This window comes from Triturus cristatus, chromosome 2_1 (genome assembly GCF_964204655.1).
Source record: "Triturus cristatus chromosome 2_1, aTriCri1.1, whole genome shotgun sequence".
Classification (NCBI taxonomy): Eukaryota; Metazoa; Chordata; class Amphibia; order Caudata; family Salamandridae; genus Triturus; species Triturus cristatus.
In genome coordinates, this window is record NC_140581.1 from 495,660,853 (window position 1) to 495,682,611 (window position 21,759).

General features: G+C 47.6%; 1 protein-coding gene across 1 annotated transcript in view; it reads left to right on the plus strand.

Annotated features, from left to right (window-relative positions):
- Positions 1 to 21,759, plus strand: part of MRPS27 (mitochondrial ribosomal protein S27) — a 419,683-nt gene that overhangs the window by 278,920 nt on the left and 119,004 nt on the right. The window contains exon 7 of the mRNA XM_085632352.1: positions 4,101 to 4,216. Within this exon, the coding sequence (XP_085488478.1) occupies positions 4,101 to 4,216 (116 nt within the window). The remainder of the gene's footprint in view (positions 1 to 4,100; positions 4,217 to 21,759) is intronic.

A 21,759-nucleotide genomic window follows, 5' to 3' on the forward strand; every position in this document is an offset into this window, starting at 1 on the left:
AGATACTGTATGCCCGACTGCCCCCCCCCCCCTCCACTCTTCCTTGCAGACTCTCTGCATGGCATCATCTCAGATCCTTGTGGCTCTCCGTGTGCCTACACCAGCCTTCAGCCTTATATGTTGCACTTCTAGTTACATCTCGTGTGCCATCCTGGTTCGCCCCATGCTGTTTCTCTGTGTGCCACTCCCGTATCCTGCAGCCCCTCTGTAGTCTGTCCTTTGCAACGACTCTCTGTAGAAGCTTGCCTTGCTCCTGCAAGTCCTATCGTGCTGTTGGACAAAATTGGCAGAATTTTTGTTTTTAATTGTCTTGGAAAGGGCCAGATGTTCAGTATAATCCACACCAAGGGCATGGCATTAGTGGTCGTATTGCTCCCCGTGCTGCCTTTAATGGAGGTAAGAGCATAGTGTATGCCCTTCCCCTCTCCAGCTTGCCGTAAGGTGTAGGGTATTTTTAATTGAAATGTAAGGGTGACAGGTGCCGTGCTGACACCCACCCATGACCCATAAAGCACCAGAAAAGGGTGGAAGGTCACCTGCTGCTCCGTGGCATGTGTAATATTGTTGTCCAGGGGAGTACCACAGGGATCCTGTTTAAGCCCTACTTTATTCAATATTTACATTGCTCCCTTGGCCAACCTTATGAGGACATTTGGATTTGTTCCAATATCTTATGCGGATGATACCCATCTTACCTTCTCCTTTGATGATGCACTCTACTACAGCTCAGACTAACTTCTCTGCCGGCATGCTAGCAATATCTCCGTGGATGAGCACCAACTATCTCCAACTAAATGCCGGAAAAACAGAGATTATGTTTTTCGGAGAAGCCACCTTGTTGTGGACACCAGAATGGTTGCCCAGGGAGCTATGCGCCCTCCCCACCCCGAAGGCATCAGAAAAGAATCTTGGGGTGCGCATCGAACAGAGATTAAACATGAAGTAGCAGGTGTCTCAAATGGTTAGCTCATGCTTTCATGTATTAGGCCTTTTGAGACGTGTGTTTCCATTTCTTTTTTGATCACACACGAAAGACTCTTGTCCAGTCTCTAGTCATAAATCGACTTGACTATTGCAATGCCCTACTGATATCAGCCAATGAGGCTGCGCTGGATCGTTTGCAGGTGGTGCAGAACACAGCAGCGCGTCTGGTATTGAACGCCCCCTACAGATCTCCGGCGAACTTGCTACTGCGGAAACTGCACGGTCTCCCGGTGCGCAAGCGAATAGTATTTAAGGTCTACTGCATTACCCACAAGGCAGAATATGGCAGTGGGCCAACATACTTGGCGGAGAAGCTGTGTCATTACACTCCCCTTAGAGACCTGCGATCCAGCTCAAAATCACTTCTCAAAGTTCCGAGCATCTACAAAGCTAGGACCGGGGGGAAGGCTTTTTCCTACCTTGCCCCCCGGAACTGGAATTCGCTTCCGTTAACACTGAAGCAATGCACGGACTACCTCCGCTTCAGAAAGTCCTTGAAAACATTTTTATTTTAGATGTTTCTTTCAGCATCGTCTTCTTCCCTATTTGCCCGCAAGCGGGAAGATACCCCTTCGGGGGTGATTCAGGCGCTAAATAAGCAAATAGAATAAAATAAATTGTGGATTATCATGACTTTACCGGGGTGTCCTGACCCACTTTAAACTTTGTCTGTATCATTCATTGCCTTTGAGCACTCACACTGGAAATAATAACATATTGCACAATACGCATTTGAATGTTCTATACATTTATTACTTCCTGCTTGTAGTGTCTTGACAGTTAACAATGAGGGATCCCTTTTGGCTATGACGTAATGAATAGAGTGTTTTGCAGTGAAGGATGCTTTAGGATGTTGAGTTCGCAGTTACACGCATACGAATAAAAACATGTGATACTAAGCTCCATGTGTGGTGTAGTTATTGCCGGGTACCCCAGCTGGGAAGACGCTACAAATGGCATTGAGTTAGGGAATAACTAACCCAAAGCTTGACAGTGCTCCCTCCGAGAAATGCTGTTGGTCCAAGCAAACTGCCTGTGAGTGTCACGTGTGCCCTTGTTGAAGTACCAAACAAATTCTGAATGCATGTGGGCTGTTCCAGCGGCTGTGAAGCTGTTGAAAACCAAGACAGTTACAGAGAATCTACATGTTGTTTGTCAAGAACCTGTTGGTAGGGGCATACAAAAAGGTACCACGCAACATAGAGCCATACACAGTACGGCGTGATAATGCTGCTATTACAAGTGCTGCAAAGCAGAGATCAATCTGGTGGAAAAAAGTGTAAAGCGACAGCCAAGTACAAGATAACACTGCGATTACAAGTGCTACCAAGCCGAAAACAACCTGGTGTCAAAAAGTACAAAGCGATAGCCAAGAGCAAGATAACGCTGCAATTACAAGTGCTGCGAGGCAGAGATCAACCAGGTGTAAGCAAGTGCACAGAAGTGCCCGAAGCAAAGCGGCCTAGATGCAAGTAAACGGTTGTCTGCTTACCAGAAGTAATTAGAGTCTTCATACCGCAGCACTGGGCAAAGAAGTCCAAGAAGAACTGCCTGAGGTTGTGCTTATGGAGCCATCCATACCCGAAGAGGCGAGCTGCCAAAGCCGCTGGGTGGGGCTCAGAACAACTCCACAATTCCTGAAGTGTGAAAGTGAGTGATGTGTTCGAAATATTGGCAGGTTGTTTTTCGGATGGGGACCAAAAAGAAAATCATGTTTCCAGTTATCATCATAGATCATCCAGAGGCTAGCATGTCAAGGGTCTCAGAGAGGATGAGCTGGAAGTAGTGGCCGAAATACCACCATGCCCAGCCTCAGTAAGTTCCACACTGATCTACAACACTGCCACTTTCTTGAAACCACCACCATCATCGTTCGATACCACCAAAAAGCTAAATATTGATGACCGATAGATTATGTTGATGGAGATATTTGAAGATTTCTATGATGCACTTGAAGACACTGCTAACAGAGAGATTAGCAAATATCTCGAAAACCTTGCTGGTGATGGCGTAAATTGAATACTAAAGAAAATGCCACAAACTGACAAATAAATCACATACCGTCAGATTAAAGAAACCTTGAATCTCAAGTTCAATCCAATTCCAAATGTTTCCTATGAAAGATATATTTTCAGTCAAGAAGGACAGAATGTTGGTGAAAAGGTATATGAATTTGTAGCGAGACTTGACACACTTATCAAACAGTGTAAGTTCAATGAATTTAATGATGAAGAGGCCATGCGTCTCAGGGTCATTGATGGATGCTTGTCTGATTCGGTCAGACAGCGAATGCTGAGAGATACTTTGAGCCTGGAACGAGTGTTGATGGCTGCTAGAGCTGTGGAGCGTATCAATTGACAAGCTGCTGACATGGAGGCCAGAGGCTCCTCAAATAAATCAGTCATGATTGTGAAAAGCAATAAAAGCAAAAGACTGAAAGACACAAGGTGATGTCTCTACGTAAAAAGAAGTCATGTTTTAGATGTGGATTTTTGTTTCTACACAAAGGCAAATGTCCTGCCATTGGACGCATTTTAAGGGCTGTGGAAAGGAGAACCATTTTAATTGAAGACATTTAAATGTATATATGTGGATAGCTTTTGCAAAATTGGCAAGTTTTCGTTTAACAGAGGGGGAGATGTAGTGTCTTGCGAGTTAACAGTGATGAAACCCTTTTGACTCCTAATGAACTCTGTAGAGCTATGATGTAATGAATTGAGTGTATTACAGTGAAGGCTGCTTTAGAATGTTGAGTTTGCAGTTACAGGCAGACGAATAAAGATGTGTGATACCAAGCTCCGTGTGTGGCATAGTCATTGGTGGGTACCACGGCTAAGAAGACGCTACACCACTGTTATATGTATATTTTGTATCCCAGTTTTTACGCTTTTCATAATTGTCCACTGTTTGTATATTTAATTGTTACACTTGCTCACTTGTGAATTTTGCTAAGCATCTGTCTCATGAGTGGTTTCAGATTTCCAGGAAGTATTCAGGTTTGTTTGATTAGCAATATAATCTTGCCTTATAATTGTTATGTTTGGTATACAGTCTATTTGACATTCTGTTTAAATGTTCATTTGTATTTTATTTATTTCTCTTTTATGTCTTACCAGATGCTGTTTTAGTGGTAACGGAGATAATGCTTCAGGAAAGCTTTGATGAGGTTTCTACACAGCTTCTCTCTTTCTATGCCTTGCTTAAATACCTCGAAGACAAGCCTAGTCTTAAGGTAAATCTTGAATTTAAAAAAATTGACAAATGATGAATACATCCATAGTCAAGATGGTCTTTATCCATAAGTTATATTTTAAGTACCCAGTTTTTTACTTGGAAAGAAATGTCCCCAACGAGTAGCTGGAATAGATCGTTGGAGCTAATCAACCAATCAGAATGCTTTCTTAGCAGGCTGTATCAACCTGTATTGGCGCAGTCTGGAAGTATTTTGTAGCTGCCAGCTCCATGTCCTAGTGTGCTCAAATTTACCCCACCACTTTATGATCTATGTATTTGATACCAGCACAAAAATGTAGTCCTGCTGCAGTTAGTATACACCATTAATGGCAGGAGAACGGTATCGAGAATGGTTTACCTGTTTTGTTCCCAAGGACCAAACAGATAAACCATGTCATTTTCTGAACCAGCAGTGAAAGTTGAGTGTCTCACTGGGGTTTGTTGCCTTGTTGTCATTCAATACTTGGGATGGCACTACTTTCATTGGTCCTAAAGACTCCATTATCTGTCTAATTGCCATAAAGTTTATTATTTGAGGTCCAGGAGCTGGTAGTGCCTTATGGTTGCACGATTAAGTCCATGCAAACTTCATAGGGCACTAGAAGTTAATATCTCTACAAGCGCTCTACAACTTACCATCTCTGTGGCCATCCCCATAGCTCTGAGACAAAGATGTAAGATAGTTCATTAATGAAATGATTGCTTTAGAGAGTTAAGTGCACTTAAGAAAAGAAAAAGGCAGAGAAGAAAGAAAGAAAAATACAACCGCGAGAGCGCAATAAAGAAGGAAATTAAAACAGAATGCGAGGAAAGAAGTAAAAAAGGAAAGAAATAAAGGAAAAGGGGACAAAAGAGAGAAGTTAAAAAGGGTGGAAGGAGGACTGAGGGGTGAAAAGCCGGGGAAGATGGGAAGGAGATGAAGTGATGGAAGGTGAAGAATGAATCAAGAGGAGTGGAAGGAAGGAAATTAAGGAAGAGGAGAAACAGAGAAATGAAACAAATGGAACAAGGAGAGAAGGAAAGGAAATGAGGAACAAATGAGACAAGAAACAGAGAAACAGAACACATGAAAGATGAAAGGGAAAAAAGCAAAAATGCACAGAAAAAGGGGAAAGAAAGACTGACCAAAGAAAAGAAGCAACATAAAAGAAATAAGGGAAAAGGATGAGAGTGAGGCAAGAAAAGGAGAGAAATATGATGGAAAGAAACAAAAGAAGCAAAGAAACAACATCAACAAGCATTAGAGGAAGTGAGAGAAAGAAAGAAACAGATTAAGAAATAGAGAAAAAGGAGAAGAAACGTGAGAAAGACAAAAAGAAAGAAAGAGAAAAGGACAGAAAAAGGAAAGATAACTAGAAAAAGACAATAATGCAAACCCAGTCTTTTCCACAGCCGTGCAGAGAGATAATTATAAATTTTTGGTAGAAGGGGAATGACAGATCATCTCCAACATGTTTTTACCAGGGGTATGGAGGGAATAAAATTGTTTGACAAGTTTAGGAAATATTACACTATTAGCAATATTTTCAATTACACCTTTGGGTTATGCATCCCTCCCTCAAGCATGCTACCATCAGGGCCTTAACCTCTTTTGATAGGTTCCATAGAACCCCTCTCGTCACCCAGATGATTCTCTCAGGGATTTTTTTTTAATGAATATCTTTTCATTATTTTCATTTCTAAAATGGTACAATAACATTTAAACTTGCACACAATGTTGACACTCAGCTCCTCGTTACTCATCCCGCCCATCTAAGTCTTCCCTTGTCCCCTCATGAAGTGGGATCTCCTCCTCCTCTGTCAAACCGTGATATGCTTGCCACCTTCCCCACACGTATTGAAACATTTAGGCACCCACTACTTCCATGCACTACCCGATCCACCTCCATGCATTTATTCATTCCCACCCTCCATTCGGCCCTCATGGGGGTCTGATCCCGCCCCCATAATCTGGCCACATCTCTTTTTGCCACACCAATTGCATTTGAGGGATATCTACATCATTAGGTATGCCTACGATCATCAGCTGGGGTGTCCTAGGGATTCCAGTCCGGTGACAACTTCTCCCCAATGAGGACTCACTCTGAGGCAGTCCTAAACCGTATGTAGGAAGGTACCCACTGCCACCCTGCCTCAGAGACATACAATACAGTCAGCTCTCCCCATATTGTGCAAACAGGACCTGTTGTAGTAGGACCCATGTAGGATGTTGAATTATATTAATTGCAGCCTAGCGGGTATCCCAGTCAATAACCTCTAGGGACCCAACATTGGACTCCAACCATTCCCGGAGTTTCCCAAGGTTAGCTGGGATATTATTAAGGATAACATGGCATAACTGAGACACCGCCTTACGAGTAAGCTCTTTTCCCAGGTTTTCAGGGGGCTACCCTCTGGGAATTCCTCCCCTAGGATCCCCTCTGCTCTCAAGGCATGGGAGAGCTGCATGTATGAGAATTGCTGTGTAGGAGCCAGGGCATTTTCTCGCTGGAGTACCTCAAACGGCTTAAGCTCACCCCTGCTAGCACATCCCCCACTGTCTCTATACTTATCCGTTCCAAACGGTGGAAGCCAGTAAGCCTGCCCACCTTGGACAAGTGTGTGCCTCTCCACACTGAGGTAGCCACTGTGAGTCTCCCCTTCCAACCCAGGTACCTCGTAGCCTCATCCCTAGCCCCTAACTTCGTCCGGGTGGGCTTGAGCAGGGACCGCCTGTGCTGTTTCCCATATACGTATTGGACATGAGTCCTCACCTCCATAGATGCCCTCTCCACCCTATATGCCTATTGCACTATGGGTTATGCCTCCATGCATTAATAATTTGTAGCTGGCAGCCCTATGATACGCTTGCATGTCGGGTAACGCTAGGCTCCCATTGTAGACTAAGCAATACAGCATCCGCAGACCCACTCTAGAGGTGCCCCCAGCCCAGAACAAAGTTAGGAGTGTTTTATCAAGACTGAAAGCTGTTTGGGATGTACAATGGGGTGTTTTGTTACACTTAAAGCAGTTTGGGTAGGATGATTATTTTGTACAGGGCGGCCCTGCCCATTCGGTTCAAGGAAAGCGTGCGCCATCTCTCCGCATCTGCCCACAAACCGCTAAGGATTTTACCTAAGGTAAGCGCTCCACTTAAGTCATAATGTTTATGTCCAAATATCGGAAGCCAGTCCTGGTCAGCCGAAGGTCACCCAGCGGAGCTCGTAGGCCTTCCCAGTCAATACAGTACCCAAAGTAGAACTCGAGCACCCAGAACACAGCTAGTACCGCCGGAATGACCACTCCAGGTCTGCCACATACACCAGGAAGTCGTCAGCATATAAGGACAGGTTTTCCAGGGCATCGGCCACCTGCAGAAAACCCGTTATATCAGCTCTACAGCAAACCCAGCAGGCCAGCGGTTCCAGGCAAAATGCAAACAACAGAGGAAACAATGGACACCACTGTCCCGTACCGTACTATACCTCGAAGGACTATGAGACCACCCCTTCACACACACTGCTGCAGTGGGTGCTGTGTGAAGAAGGGACACCTAGCGACAGAACCTAGGTCCAAATCTGGTCGCCTTAGATTTTTTACTAAGTACCTCCAGTCTATTGTTTTGAATTCTTACTCAATCTCTAGAGACAGTATCACTCTAGGTTTTCTGTCTGCTTTGACCATGTCTAGTCACAATTGCAGCCGCCGAAGGTTTAACCATGTTGCCATACCTGGCTTGAATCCTGCCTGATCAGGATGTATCAAGACGGATATCACCCCTATAAGTCGAGTCACCAGAATCTTGGCCAGAATCTTACTCTGGGTTTTATCAAGGAAATACATTTATAGGAAGAGCAAAAATTCGCCAGTCTCCCCTCCCTAGGGATAACCACTATAATCACATGGTTAAAGGCAAGCTCCCATCCTCTGTGCTACCCCAAATAGATTAAGGCAGTATAGAGCCAGGACCGGAGCCAGTTCTCCAGAAATTTCTCAGACTCTGAGGCCTCTGTGCAGTCTGCAAACCCAATACATCTTCAGTAATTCCTGCGCGATCTGTTTTCTGCATCCTCCGCATGTGCCTCCAGGACCACCATAGAGGAAAGTAATTTGGAGACCTGTTTCTTAAGGGTGGCCACCTGGTCTTCCACCGTGGAAACGGGGGTCTCTGCTTCTGTGACCAGTGGGCTACATTCTGGAGGTCTTGGTGCCGGAGAGAGACGTCGATATAAACCTCTCCCACCTTATTCTTCACCTCCTGCCTTGAATCCTGAATAGCCTGGAGAATAGTAGTAAGGTCAGGGAGTTCCTGCCCCCCCTGCTGCGTGTAGGGGGGCAGGGATGGACTCTTTGCCTCCCCGGAGCCATAGAAGTAAATTTGTCCATCTTAGTTTTTGTCTGCGCAGGGTGCAGTGGCCTATCTGACCCCATGATTAGCAGGAGCCTTTCGGTGCCAGTCTCAGTCAAGTGAAGGCTGGAGGACACCTGACCCTCTTGCCCAGGGGCAGCACATGCTGCCAGTGCTAAGTTCCACAACCTCCACAGGTACTGGAAACCTGCCAGACCACCGAGGTAGTCTTTCCTTGGGGGTAGGGAGTGGAACCCCACAGCACCACCAAGGCTGCCCTTCGGTCCGAAGATCTGATGCAAATACTGATGGGTCCTGGCCCGCTTGCCTTAAGGGGCAGCATGTGCAGCCCGGGCCCTAATTCCAGACTTCCAGCTTCTGAAGCGCCGCAACCATGGACCATTGGTCTTGACTTTGCTACTACTCCACCCTCAAAGTCTACTGCCATTGATCGTATGCTTGAGCAGGCGACCAGTGTTGTTAGTGGAGAGATTGTGCTGTCTGAGTGAAGGCTGCTCATAAGCACTGGTAATCAGAAGTGTAGTACTGGACACAGTCAGTCAAATCCTTTGGTGGATTGCTTACCTTCCTTGGTTACGGGCACGCCGGGTAACCCACCATGTGTGCCCCCTTTGAGCCAGAATTCTTAGAAGTCGCTTAACCATTAGCCACCAAGAAAATGTAAAAAGGGGGCTCGTATGCAGTGCTGCCAGGACAGTATTGCTGATCCGGCTTCTTAGTCAATCTCCTCTCATACTGATGAATCACGGTCCTCACTTCTCCCCAATTGTATGTCTCCCCCAAGGAGGGGGGGGCCCTCAGTTTGCGGCCAGTGATAAATTATCTCTGCAATTGGAAGGCTATTTTGATTAGCTTAAGACATGGCTAAAGTCCGAACTTCCCATTTGTTATTACGCCTTGACACCCTGGAAACCAAAATAGCGTCGGCCCCATGCTCTTTAGCCTCCGCTTGTATAGACAACGCCTGTCACCTAACTGCCCTAGGACGCACAATCACCGGTTTGGCTAGCAGCGAGGCACCTGTCTTGGTATCTAATAGTGAGGCACCCACTGGCTCAACTCAAGTCAGGAATCCCCCACATCAGTAGCACGTCAGTCAAAACCATATGAAGACCTGGGCAATTGGGGTTACCCAGCGGGATACCTGCGTTAGCCCTGTGCCAGCCACTAGTTTGGGGCATCCTAATATGATTTTTCCGGTCCTTAAGCTGGCCAAGGGTCCCCTAGGGCACAACTTGTACCTGACCAAACCTTCGTTAGTCTACCACCCGCAGCATGTCCTTACGTGGCCGTGCTCATCGGGGGTTCTCCTCTGAGCAAGGACCAATCTGAAGCTAACGAGGAACTATACAATAAAACTCTGGACTGGTCAGTGCGGCACAAAGGGTTCCTGTTAACCATCGCGACAGATATGGTGGTGGTGCGCAGATGTGCATGGATTGGACCCGACCCCGGAGACCCCAATAGTTTATAATTTAATGTTTCGTTTTTGCTTGCCTACTGCCCAGAGGATCGTTGTTACTCTGGTTCCACTGGATTTCTCTTCTAAACTGCTAATCGTTTATCATCCGAACTGATTTGGCCCTATAGGTCCTCCGTTCAATAGACCCAGAGCTGCTGAGGCTTTGCAGCACTTGCCTTCTTTTAGCCAACTCACCCTGCACACTTTTAGAATGCAATTGGGGGCTTCTTCTCAAGGTCCTGCAACTTCCCAGCAGTGGTCCACTGTGCTTCTCACAATCCCTACTGTGAATAGATTTGACTCGCTTGCAGACATTGACTCCCACCATTAGCAACCCTGCCCAGCGACACTGCTAGTGGCCAGAATATTGCCCCATCAGATGAAACCTTAGTGGTCCACAATGCTGTCTGCTCTTATTCTCTTCTAAGGTGGAATGTTGCAGGACTCAGAGAGAAAGTAGACAATCCTGATTGGTGAACTTTTATTAACATGTTTGTTATTATTTCTCTGCACGAGACCTGGGCAACCACTCCCATTTCATTTGATGGTTATGCATGTTATTCGTGCCAAACAACTCCATCTCCTCGTCGTACGGCTATAGGTGTGCATGCAATCTGAGTCTCTGTAAATCTCTGTGTGGATGTGATACCTATTACCACCAGGTCCCCAGCTTTCCAAATCATAAAGGTCCAGGGTCGATCTTCCTATTTTATTTTTTCATAATTCGTTTTTATAACAAAGATTTTGTTAACTCTGTATGTATCAACTTTGCTCAGTTGTTTAACTTTTTGTCCAATTTTAAACATTCAAAGGATAATATCCAGCCGCAGCCTCCATACATCTTTTGATTCTAATGCAAAAATAGCCGGGGGAGAGCTCCCGGAGGGGAGATCTCCAAGGGAACTCAGCAAAGCAAAGGGCATCGAGCTGGTAAATTATGTGGCTTTACACAATCTTATTGATCTAGTTAATCATTTAAATGAAGATAAGTGCCTTTTGCCAACTTATAGGGGTCATGGTCATCAATCGACCATTGATTACATTTTTATAACCAGGAATTTAGTGGATCACTTCACTAAAGGGGAGGTCGTGCTTATGGAATGGAGGGACCACACTGCACTGTCTATTACTGGGCTGCTTCCCTTAAGGAGGCTGCAACCGACGAGTAATGTTATACCCACCCAGCATTCTAGAGATGAGCTTAGACTGGTCTGGTGCCTCAACGACAGTTTAATCGCCCTTGGCTCCATTTTAACTCAGTCCCGGGATTTATTCCTCAATTACATATCAGAAGCCTGGGGGGTGCTAGATAGATCACTATGTTGCACTAGTTCAGACCATCAAACATGTTCTTTCCAAGTCAGTATGGCCAGATAAGGAGGACCCTCATTGGTTCGACACGCATTCCTCAGTGGAACACAGGCGCCTTAGGTCAGCTTTAGCTGTCTCCCCGAGAGTGCCTTCTGATGTGCGACTTACTCATCAAGTACATAAGCTAGCTCTTAAATCTAGAAAGAAGGCACTCCATAAGCTGGACTGGGAAATCCTGGAAACAGCTGCGGTTGGCAATAATAGTAAAAGAAAATTGGGACGCTGTTAAAAGAATTAGGTCAAGAAAAGTTCCCGATAACCCTTTGCCACAATGCAAAATTCTTGGTGCGGAGCATGTGGCTCACATCTCTGCTATTTACTATCTGGAAGAAGATGTAGAGACAGTTGGTCTCTTACACAACAGATTAATCAATTCTCCCTCTTTGCCAGAAGTTGAATCAGTTATTCTCGAGAGTGTAGGCGGTAAGGCCTTCGGCCCAGATGGGACCACAATTGATTTAATAAGATATAATGTTGCTCTTTGTGGTCCCTTGATCGCTAATGTTTTTAACAGTTTATTAAATTCTCATATCCCACAATCATGGAAATTGGCAATAATTGTACCTATTTTTACGAAGGGCGATGTCCCCAAAGTGCTACAAGCCTATTTCATTATTAGATAGCACTATTAAAACCATTGGTAGGTTTATTTACAACCGCATGGGCCCAGGAATTTGGGGTTCGTGCAGGATTGGGGACAATTGAACAGTGTTTAAATTTCAGCCTAATAATTATACGTACGTCTCAGTCAAACACTTTCCTCTCTATATGGCCTTAATGGACCTTTCAACAGCATTTGACTCTGCTAACAGGCCCAAGTTGTGGCTAAGGCTTCCGGATATGGGTGTTGAAGCATCTTTTGTGAATTGATTATATAATTTGCATACTGATCTGGTGGCTAAAGTGCGTTTAAGCCCAGAAGAAGAAATGTCCCTGGTAATTAGCCACAAGCGAGGTGTGCTCCAAGAATATATTTTGGCCCCCATACTTTGTATTCTGTACATTAATGTCCTCTCTTGACCTCTGTTCATGTTGACACCCATAGAGTCACCCAGGTGCCTGCACTTCGGTACATGGATGATGCGGTCCTACTTGGTCAGACCCCAAAAGCGCTGCATGTACTAGTCGTCCAATACATGGATTGCCTCGACCTGGCCTCTAACTATGGCAGATTCTACATCATGGCTTGTGGACCAGGTAGAGTTGACACCCCTAGAATTATTTTAAAGGGGTAGCCCTTGCATAGTGTAAAAGATTTTTGTAATGTAGGCGTCACCTTTAATTCCTCAGGTTCGTGGCAGTCCCAACTGACTAGTTCTTGCCTTAAACTTAGTAGGACAGCCGGAGCCATCCTCAATTTAGTCAAATCAAGAGAGAAGGGGACGACACCCAACTTCTAAAAATGTACAATGCCCAATGCGGCCCAGCTGCTATGTACGGGGCAGGGATATGGGGATGTTCCCCCCCTTCAGCTGGAGGAAAATCGCATATGCAGAAGGTTTTTACAGCTTCCTCCTGCCATGCCTGGCTTTATCTTACATGCAGAGTTAAATCAACATATATATCAAGGACAGTGCCCAATTGGCTGCTTTGTTACTCTGGGTCAATATATGGACAATCCCTCTGGCGCAGTTCTGTAGGTTGTCTTAGTCTCTGGCTCGGGCTCTGTCCCCTGGGTGGAGAATACCCCCTCAACATTCCAGGTGTTGGAGTTGTCTTCTTTGTTCATGTCTACCATAAATATAAAGAAAGCAGATAAATCAAGTGGGTAAAGAGCTTGTTCTTGGAATCTTGCGCTGAAAAAATGTTGCAAAATGAATTGGTGAAAAGTACTGTGATGAGTTATTATCAGACTCTCTAGCTCGGAGCTTTTTCTTTACCTTTCTTTAGTATCAATGCAATGGGAAAGGTCTCTTCTTTTCTGATTTAGATCTGGCTCAGTGTGGCGACTCATGAGCTTCGGAAAGCTTACCGATGCCCTGGGAGGAATTTCCCAGGCTTGTCCTTGTGTCGGGAATCCCCTCCCGCAGATGGATTCCCTCCCACGATGCCACTGCCGTGAACCTGGTGTGATTGGAGGAGAGCGGACTACAACTCCCAGAATGCCCTCCGGCAACAATGCCTTATGCAACTCAAGAGTTCTGTTTACATAACACCAAGGGTAACGCCTAGTTTTCGTGTTATGCAACTCAAGAGTCATGGTTATACAACGCCGAGAGTACTACTTAAGGAGAAGAGCACTGGGACTCGGCGTCGGATATTCTGATCTTTACCGGAGTACCTGGTTGAGGTACACGGACCCGTTGGAGAGTTGAGCGGCGGAAGGAACATTCTAAGGAGCGGAGGAGAGGTGCTGCGTGTGCTTCCTGCCCGTGTCCTGTACCGTTCTGAGAGCCGTATTCAACGTCATTGGGCACAGGTACCGTTGGTAGAGCCGAAGCTCCCAACGGCCTAACAATTGGAGAAAACGAGGTGGGTGCGAGCCGAAGCTCCCCACCCTCGTTACTTGGGTAAACACACGCCCAGAGCTAAGACGCTATCCAGGAGGTGTTTCCGCGTCTTAGCCATCGACACTCGTAGGAGAACTGGGATAGGTAGAGCGGCTGCTCCCATCCATTCTCTGCACCACCTTGGGTAGCATCACTTAAACCCGGATACAAGAGACGCACACTAGGAAGTGTTCCCAGCGCCTTTGTGTCGTGGCAGTACTCTGGGGGATACTGGTAGAGCAGCTGTTCCCAGGCGGTAGAGAGCCCGGCCGGGTGACTCCCACGTGCCCTCCCCTCGCCCCCCCAATGATTCCACAACCTTGGAACTACCCTTCACAGCGGTCCAGTGGCATTGTCGGCCACTGCTTAGCGCTGTGCCCTCCGTTGGAGCATACCGGGTCCGGTGTGCATGCGGAGGACGGTTAGAAGAGCTGTGAATGGGTATCGTACTTTAACTGGTGATTCCAGTACCGGTATTCTTTGTTGTCTGTAATTGTTTATCTGTTTATTAAATCATCCTTAAACCTCCATTTCTCTGGTCCGTCGTCTGTTGGTCCCAACCCCGAGAAAGCCAGGACGTTACATAATATCCGACCTCTTCCATAACAATCTCCTGGTTGGGCGAACGACATGGCCACGATTGAGGATGTGTTGGCCGTCTTAGCCGCGATGCAAATCGAGCTCACCGCTTCCAGACAGGAAACAGCCGACGTTAAGGCTAGAATGGACGCTCTGCAGAACGATCCGCTACAGGCGAGTGCCTCTCACACGGCCACGGCCCCTGCGGTTGTGGTAGAGATGCCCGTAGCCATTCCTTTGGCGACACCAGAGAGGTACAGCGGAGACCCCAACACAGTGCAGGTATTCCTCACTCAAGTAGCACTGCATCAGTCCTGCAAACCAAAGGCCTTTCCTACCAGCCAAGCCAGAGTGGCCTTTCTGATCTCGTATCTTGCTGGGAACGCGGCGCAATGGGCAGTCCCACTGGTGAGCAGGGACGACCCTATCCTATGTGATTGGGGAGCCTTCCGCGAGGAATTCTTGAAGGTGTTTGATCGAAGGGCGGACTCGTATACTGCCGATCGAGAGATGTTGGAGCTGAGGCAAGGCAACAATGATCTGGTGCAGTACCTTAATGCTTTTCGAAGATTAGTGGCCGAAACCAAGTGGCCCATAGCCAAACAAACCGCGCTGTTTCACCAGGGCTTGAGCGAAGAGCTCAAAGATGTGGTAGCACAAATCGACCCCCAACCCAAGACATGTGAGGGCTTGATCAACCTGGTGCTACGGCTGGACCATAGATTGAACGAAAGAAAGGGCGATCACAAGAGGAAAGGGAAAGCGCTGCCATCGTATGTTTCGATGGGTGGCCCTGAGACCAACTCCTCCACCAGGACGGAACCCATGGACATAGGAGCTATAAGGGCGAGCCTTACAGCCACTGAAAAAGAATCACGCCGCAAGCAAGGCCTTTGCCTTTACTGCGGAAAAAGGGGGCACTATGTACGCGAGTGTCCAGCCAAGCCAAAAACCTCACGGTACCGAGCGAACAAAACGGTGACAGCAGTGGTGGACGCACCGGCGGAAAACTGAGGGACTCCGGGTCTAGGGAAGGGGCATCTTGGAGTCACACCCACATCCCTTCCATGTTGAGCCCGAATCAAGGAGGGCGAAGACATTTGTTTTTTACCTTACACGTAGGAGTGCAGGACCAGTGGATACCTGTGGTAGCCATGATTGATTCAGGAGCCACGGGCATGTTCATGGACTACAATGAAGCATAGAGACTGGGTCTCACTCTCCTTCCCAAACAGATACCAGAGGAGGTGTATGCCGTGGATGGGAGAAGTCTGGTGACCGGACCTATCGGACAGCACACAGGAGAAGTACCGGTGAGGTTCGGAAAACAGCACAACGAACGTATCGATTTTAGCATAATCAGAGCCCCGCAGTACGGGGTCATATTGGGCCTACCCTGGCTCCAAAAACATAACCCAACGGTGGATTGGCCTACGCATCACATTGAGATGACTTCCCCGTATTGTGAACAATGGTGCGGCATGCGGCAGGACCCCCACGAAGGTGAGGTAGGCGAAGGTCACACGGTCGCCACGGCAGCAGAAAAGGCCGTAAAGCTGCCCAGAGTGTATCACGGTTTCGGGGACGTCTTCGATGAAATCCGAGCGGAGGTGCTCCCTCCACATAGACCGTTCGACTGCCAAATCGACCTGGTTCCGGGGGCTAGCGTTCCCAGCGGCAGACTGTATGCGCTCACAGAACCCGAAAACGTACATCTACGGGGATATTTGGATAAGTTACTAGGGCTGGGGTTCATCAGGCCGTCGAAATCCCCCGCCGCATCGCCTCTCTTTTTCATCCCGAAAGCGAATGGCGAATTGAGGGCCTGCGTGGACTTTAGGGCCTTGAACGCGATAACCATAAAAAAACGATACCCCCTGCCTCTCATAAGCGTCCTCCTGGAACAGGTAAAAAAGGCCCAAATATACACAAAGCTTGATCTGAAGGGGGCATACCATCTTGTGAGCATGAGGGACGGCGACAAATGGAAAACTGCCTTTAAGACCAGGTTCGGGCTCTTTGAGTACCTCGTCATGCCGTTCGGACTATGCAATGCTCCTGCCGCCTTCCAATACTTCCTCAATGAGGTGTTCCGGGAGGTATTAGATATTTACGTGGTCGTTTACATAGACGACATACTCATCTACTCCAACTCAGAGGAAGAACACGTACAGCACGTATCCGCGGTCCTCAACAAACTGAGGGAAAACATGCTATACTGCAAACTCAGCAAATGTGACTTCCACGTCACATCAGTGGAATTCCTTGGGGTGATGCTGAGCCCCAACGGACAGGAGATGGCGGAACGCAAGATCAGAGCGGTGGAGGAGTGGCCGGTGCCCCGAGGAGTTAAGGAAGTCCAGAGCTTCATAGGCTTCGCCAACTTTTATAGGCGTTTTATTGAGGGGTTTTCTGTCTTGGTTGCCCCGATCACGCAACTACTAAGGAAGTCTCAGGAGTTTGTGTGGGGACCGGAAGCAGAAAAAGCATTTGTGGCCCTCAAGAAGGCCTTCAGCACCGCCCCGGTGCTAGCTCACTCGAATCCGGAATTACCCTATGTGATAGAAGCGGACGCCTCTGATGTGGCGCTGGGTGCCATGCTATCTCAAAGGAATGAGGTGTCGGGGTTGCTCCATCCTGTGGCGTACATGTCTCGTAAATTGAACGACGCGGAACGCAATTACCATATTGCGGAGAAGGAACTACTCGCGATAAAGGACGCATTTGCTGAGTGGAGGCATTTGTTAATGGGAACCAGACGCGTGGTTACGGTATATACGGACCACAGAAACCTCCAGTTTCTGACGGCGGCGCGGCACTTGTCTCCCCGTCAAATGAGGTGGATGCTCTTTTTCTCCGGTTTCAATTTCCACATCACATACCGACCCGGTACGGAGAACAGGAAAGCGGACGCGCTTTCGAGGCAATCAACTGCCAGGGATCCGCAGCCGGTTGCCGAACATTCCATCATCCCTCCAGGAGTTGTGATAGGGACGATTCAACCACAGACGTTCCTCAGGGGGGTTCAGAAGGGGACCCATACCTTCATGTGGTGGAGGTGGCTTCACAGTCACAAGGAGTGGCAGATGAAGGACGGGATTCCAGTGAAAGGACGATGTATGTTGTTACTCACGCCTAGGCTTCGAAAACAGGCCTTCACCTGGTGCCACGTGTCTCCCTGTGCCGGCCATCTGGGTGTCGAAAAGACGGTAGCGAGCCTAGGACGGCAGTTCTGGTGGCCTGCCATGAGAACAGACGTCCGGAATTGGTGTTCATCATGTACCGTTTGCGCATCCATGAAATCGGACCACAGAAGATCGCAAGGACTCCTCCAACCCCTTCCTACACCGACCAAACCCTGGGAAAACATATCCTTAGACTTCATTGTCGGGCTACCAAAGGATCAAGGAAAGACGGCCATCCTGGTGGTGGTGGACTATCTCACGAAGATGGGGCACTTCCTCGCTTGCAATCAGGTACCTTCGGCAGGAGAGCTGGCGTCGTTGTTATTGAGGAATGTAGTGAGACTACATGGCCTGCCCAACGTGATCGTGTCGGACAGGGGGTCTCAGTTCACGTCGCACTTCTGGAAATCTTGGTGTTCGGCGTTACACGTCAAGTCTGCCATGTCCACGAGTTATCACCCGCAGACGGACGGCCAGACGGAGCGCCTGAACCAGTCGCTCAAACAATATCTACGTTGTTTTGTTGAGCAGGAGAAGGATGAGTGGGTGGACCTACTTTGGATCGCGGAAATCGCGTACAACAACGCCACACAATTTTCCACCAAGGCCTCCCCTTTTTATTGTAACTACGGCCATCATCCCCGGTTCTTGCCGTTTCTGCACCCGGTCAGGGAAGACAGATTGCCGACAACAGCCAAGCGGGTGGCCCGCATCAAGGAGGCCTTGCTGAGTTCTCGAGTTGCCCTGGAGGTGACTAAGGCCTCGTATAAAGCCTTTTCTGATAGGAGGAGACGGCCTGGACCAGTCTACAAACCTGGGGATTTCGTCTGGGTCTCTACACGGCACATGAGATCCAAGAAAAGTAGCGTGTTCCATCCCCGCTTCATGGGGCCGTATAGGATCCTTCGATGCATCAGCCCGGTGAACGTGAAATTGTGCCTGCCCCAGTCCCTGCGGATCCATCCCGTGTTCCACGTTTCCCTCTTGAAACCCGCGGTGAGGCCTCGTGCGCCGGTGTCGGTGAATGTGGATTCGGAGGTGGAGTACGAGGTGGCTGGTATCTTGGATTCCACGTGGCGCAGGGGCAAACTATGGTATCTGGTGGCATGGAATGGGTACGGACCCGAGGAGCAGTCATGGGAACCTGCGGCGGGGGTTCACGCTCCTCGTCTGGTGTCGTCGTTCCATCGTCGATATCCTTCCTGTGCTGGTCCTGCTGGGGGGCGCTGATGGGAGGGGGATGTACTGTCAGGAATCCCCTCCCGCACATGGATTCCCTCCCACGATGCCACTGCCGTGAACCTGGTGCGATTGGAGGAGAGCGGACTACAACTCCCAGAATGCCCTCCGGCAACAATATCTTATGCAACTCAAGAGTTCTGGTTACATAACACCAAGGGTAACGCCTAGTTTTCGTGTTATGCAACTCAAGAGTCATGGTTATACAACGCCGAGAGTACTACTTAAGGAGAAGAGCACTTTGACTCGGCGTCGGATATTCTGATCTTTACCGGAGTACCTGGTTGAGGTACACAGACCCGTTGGAGAGTTGAGCGGTGGAAGGAACATTCTAAGGAGCGGAGGAGAGGTGCTGCGTGTGCTTCCTGCCCGTGTCCTGTCCCATTCTGAGAACCGTATTCAACGTCATTGGGCAGAAGGTACCGTTGGTAGAGCCGAAGCTCCCAACGGCCTAACAATTGGAGAAAACGAGGTGGGTGCGAGCCGAAGCTCCCCACCCTCGTTACTTGGGTAAACACACGCCCAGAGATAAGACGCTATCCAGGAGGTGTTTCCGCGTCTTAGCCATCGACACTCGTAGGAGAACTGGGATAGGTAGAGCGGCTGCTCCCATCCATTCTCTGCACCACCTTGGGTAGCATCACTTAAACCCGGATACAAGAGATGCACACTAGGAAGTGTTCCCAGCGCCTTTGTGTCGTGGCAGTACTCTGGGGGATACTGGTAGAGCGGCTGTTCCCAGGTGGTAGAGAGCCCGGCCGGGTGACTACCACGTGCCCCACCCCCCCCCATAGATTCCACAACCTTGGAACTACCCTTCACAGCGGTCCAGTGGCATTGTCGGCCACTGCTTAGCACTGTGCCCTCCGTTGGAGCATACCGGGTCCGGTGTGCATGCGGAAGACGGTTAGAAGAGCTGTGAATGGGTATCTTACTTTAACTGGTGATTCCAGTACCGGTATTCTTTGTTGTCTGTAATTGTTTATCTGTTTATTAAATCATCCTTAAACCTCCATTTCTCTGGTCCGTCGTCTGTTGGTCCCAACCCCGAGAAAGCCAGGACGTTACACCTTGTGACGCAATCACTACTGCATTATATGTTCTTTTTCAACTATTTTCGTTTTCCGCAAATACATTTTCTTAAACCCTCTATTAAAAACCTTGAGTTTCTGTAGATTTGCTCAGGCCCTGCACACGTTGCAATCTCTGAATACGCTAATTATCTGTTTTATGGTGAGTGCTTTTCTTAACGCTGCAATTCGAGCCAGAAATTCAATGGAAGAGTAACGGTGTCTGTTTTATTGATGTAATAGTACCTCACTTTTAGATATCTATTGTTTTTGATCATGCTGTATTTAAATTTCATATGCATTATGCACTTTTTAGGTCTCACCTAGGCAACGTTTGCGCTGTCTCTTCGAGACATGCTGTATTCAGGATATGGGCATGAAGCTCCGCCCACTTTCCACCCATCTTTTTATTTGGCTCCTGTCCCTGTCCCTGTTCCTGTTCTTTGTAAATGGTGGCTTTTCATTAGTCAATGGTCTTAGTAGTCCCTCCGTAGTACTGCCTTGTCTCGTCTTGTAACCTTCCATGAGGACACCCTCTGTTAAATGTGTTGTTACTCCCTAGGTTTTAATTACAGCCACAAGGCACTAGTTTTTTAAAAGGCTTCATGGCAGGACACACACTTGGTCCTAAGCTAGGCTGGCAGTGACATTTATTGGAGACTGTCTATAAATTTCCCTTCATCAGCTCCACACAGAGTTCAACCTAATCCAAAATTATTGTAATAATTCTTTTGTCACATTTCAAAGCTACTAATTGTATATATGGACATAGCTATTTGAATGTACTCGTAGTACTGTCTTGCATGCAATGTATTATGGGTAGGGTGGATTTACCATATCTTCTGCAGGGTGCAGTACCAAATGGGGACTTCTTTTGGCCACATATGGTACTGCACACTGCAACATGGCTAGTTAAAAAACATTGGCATTTATATAATGTCAGTAACTCCAACTCCAATAAATGCAATAGGTCTTGCATTTATTAAAGTTAGAGCTGTTGGCATTGAAAATGACTGTTTTTTACTTTTGCATTTTTAGGTTGAGCCTACAGTCAGCGCACATTCGCTGCTCTGCGAGGCATGCTGTATTGCAGTATGTACTTGTAGCCCCGCCCACTCTCCTCCCATAATTGTCATTGGCTTTTGTCATTGTCCTTCGTAAATGCTGGCTTCTGATTGGTTAATAGGCTTGTTAGTCCCTCCTTAGTACCGCCTTGTCTTCATTTGTAACCTCCCATGAGGACTGGCCCTTCTACTTCGGTTGTTACACATATACTTTAATTAGAGCCTGGGAGCACTATTTTCTTAATTGGCTTTCTTTTGCCTGCTGTTGCAGGCAGGACACACTCGCTCGCTCTCTCTCACAACGCTTTTTTTTTTTAATTTAAGCAGCACGCCTGCCTCAGATGGGATAATTGCGGACTTGCTTTTCTTCTACCTGAACATGGGCGTGCTCGTTTTGTTATAGTGGATCGCCAGCTGTCTATTGAAATCACCACGGCCTTAAGACTTTAAACATATAATTGCTCATATTTTAAGTAGCTGTGTACTTTTTCGCTTAGGTAGTTTATGATGCTCACTCAGGGACCTCTAGGAGCAGATTGTGGTACAGCACTTGGAAATGCAGTGCTGGTGCCTTGCTCACTAGGGTCCTCTAGAAGCAGCTTGTGGTGCTGCACCTAGACATGCAGTACTGGTGCTTTGCTCACTAGGGACCTCTAGGAGCAGCTTGCAGTACTGCACCAAGACATGCAGTGCTGGTGAGCCATTTCTGGTAGTCTAATACGTACTCATTTACC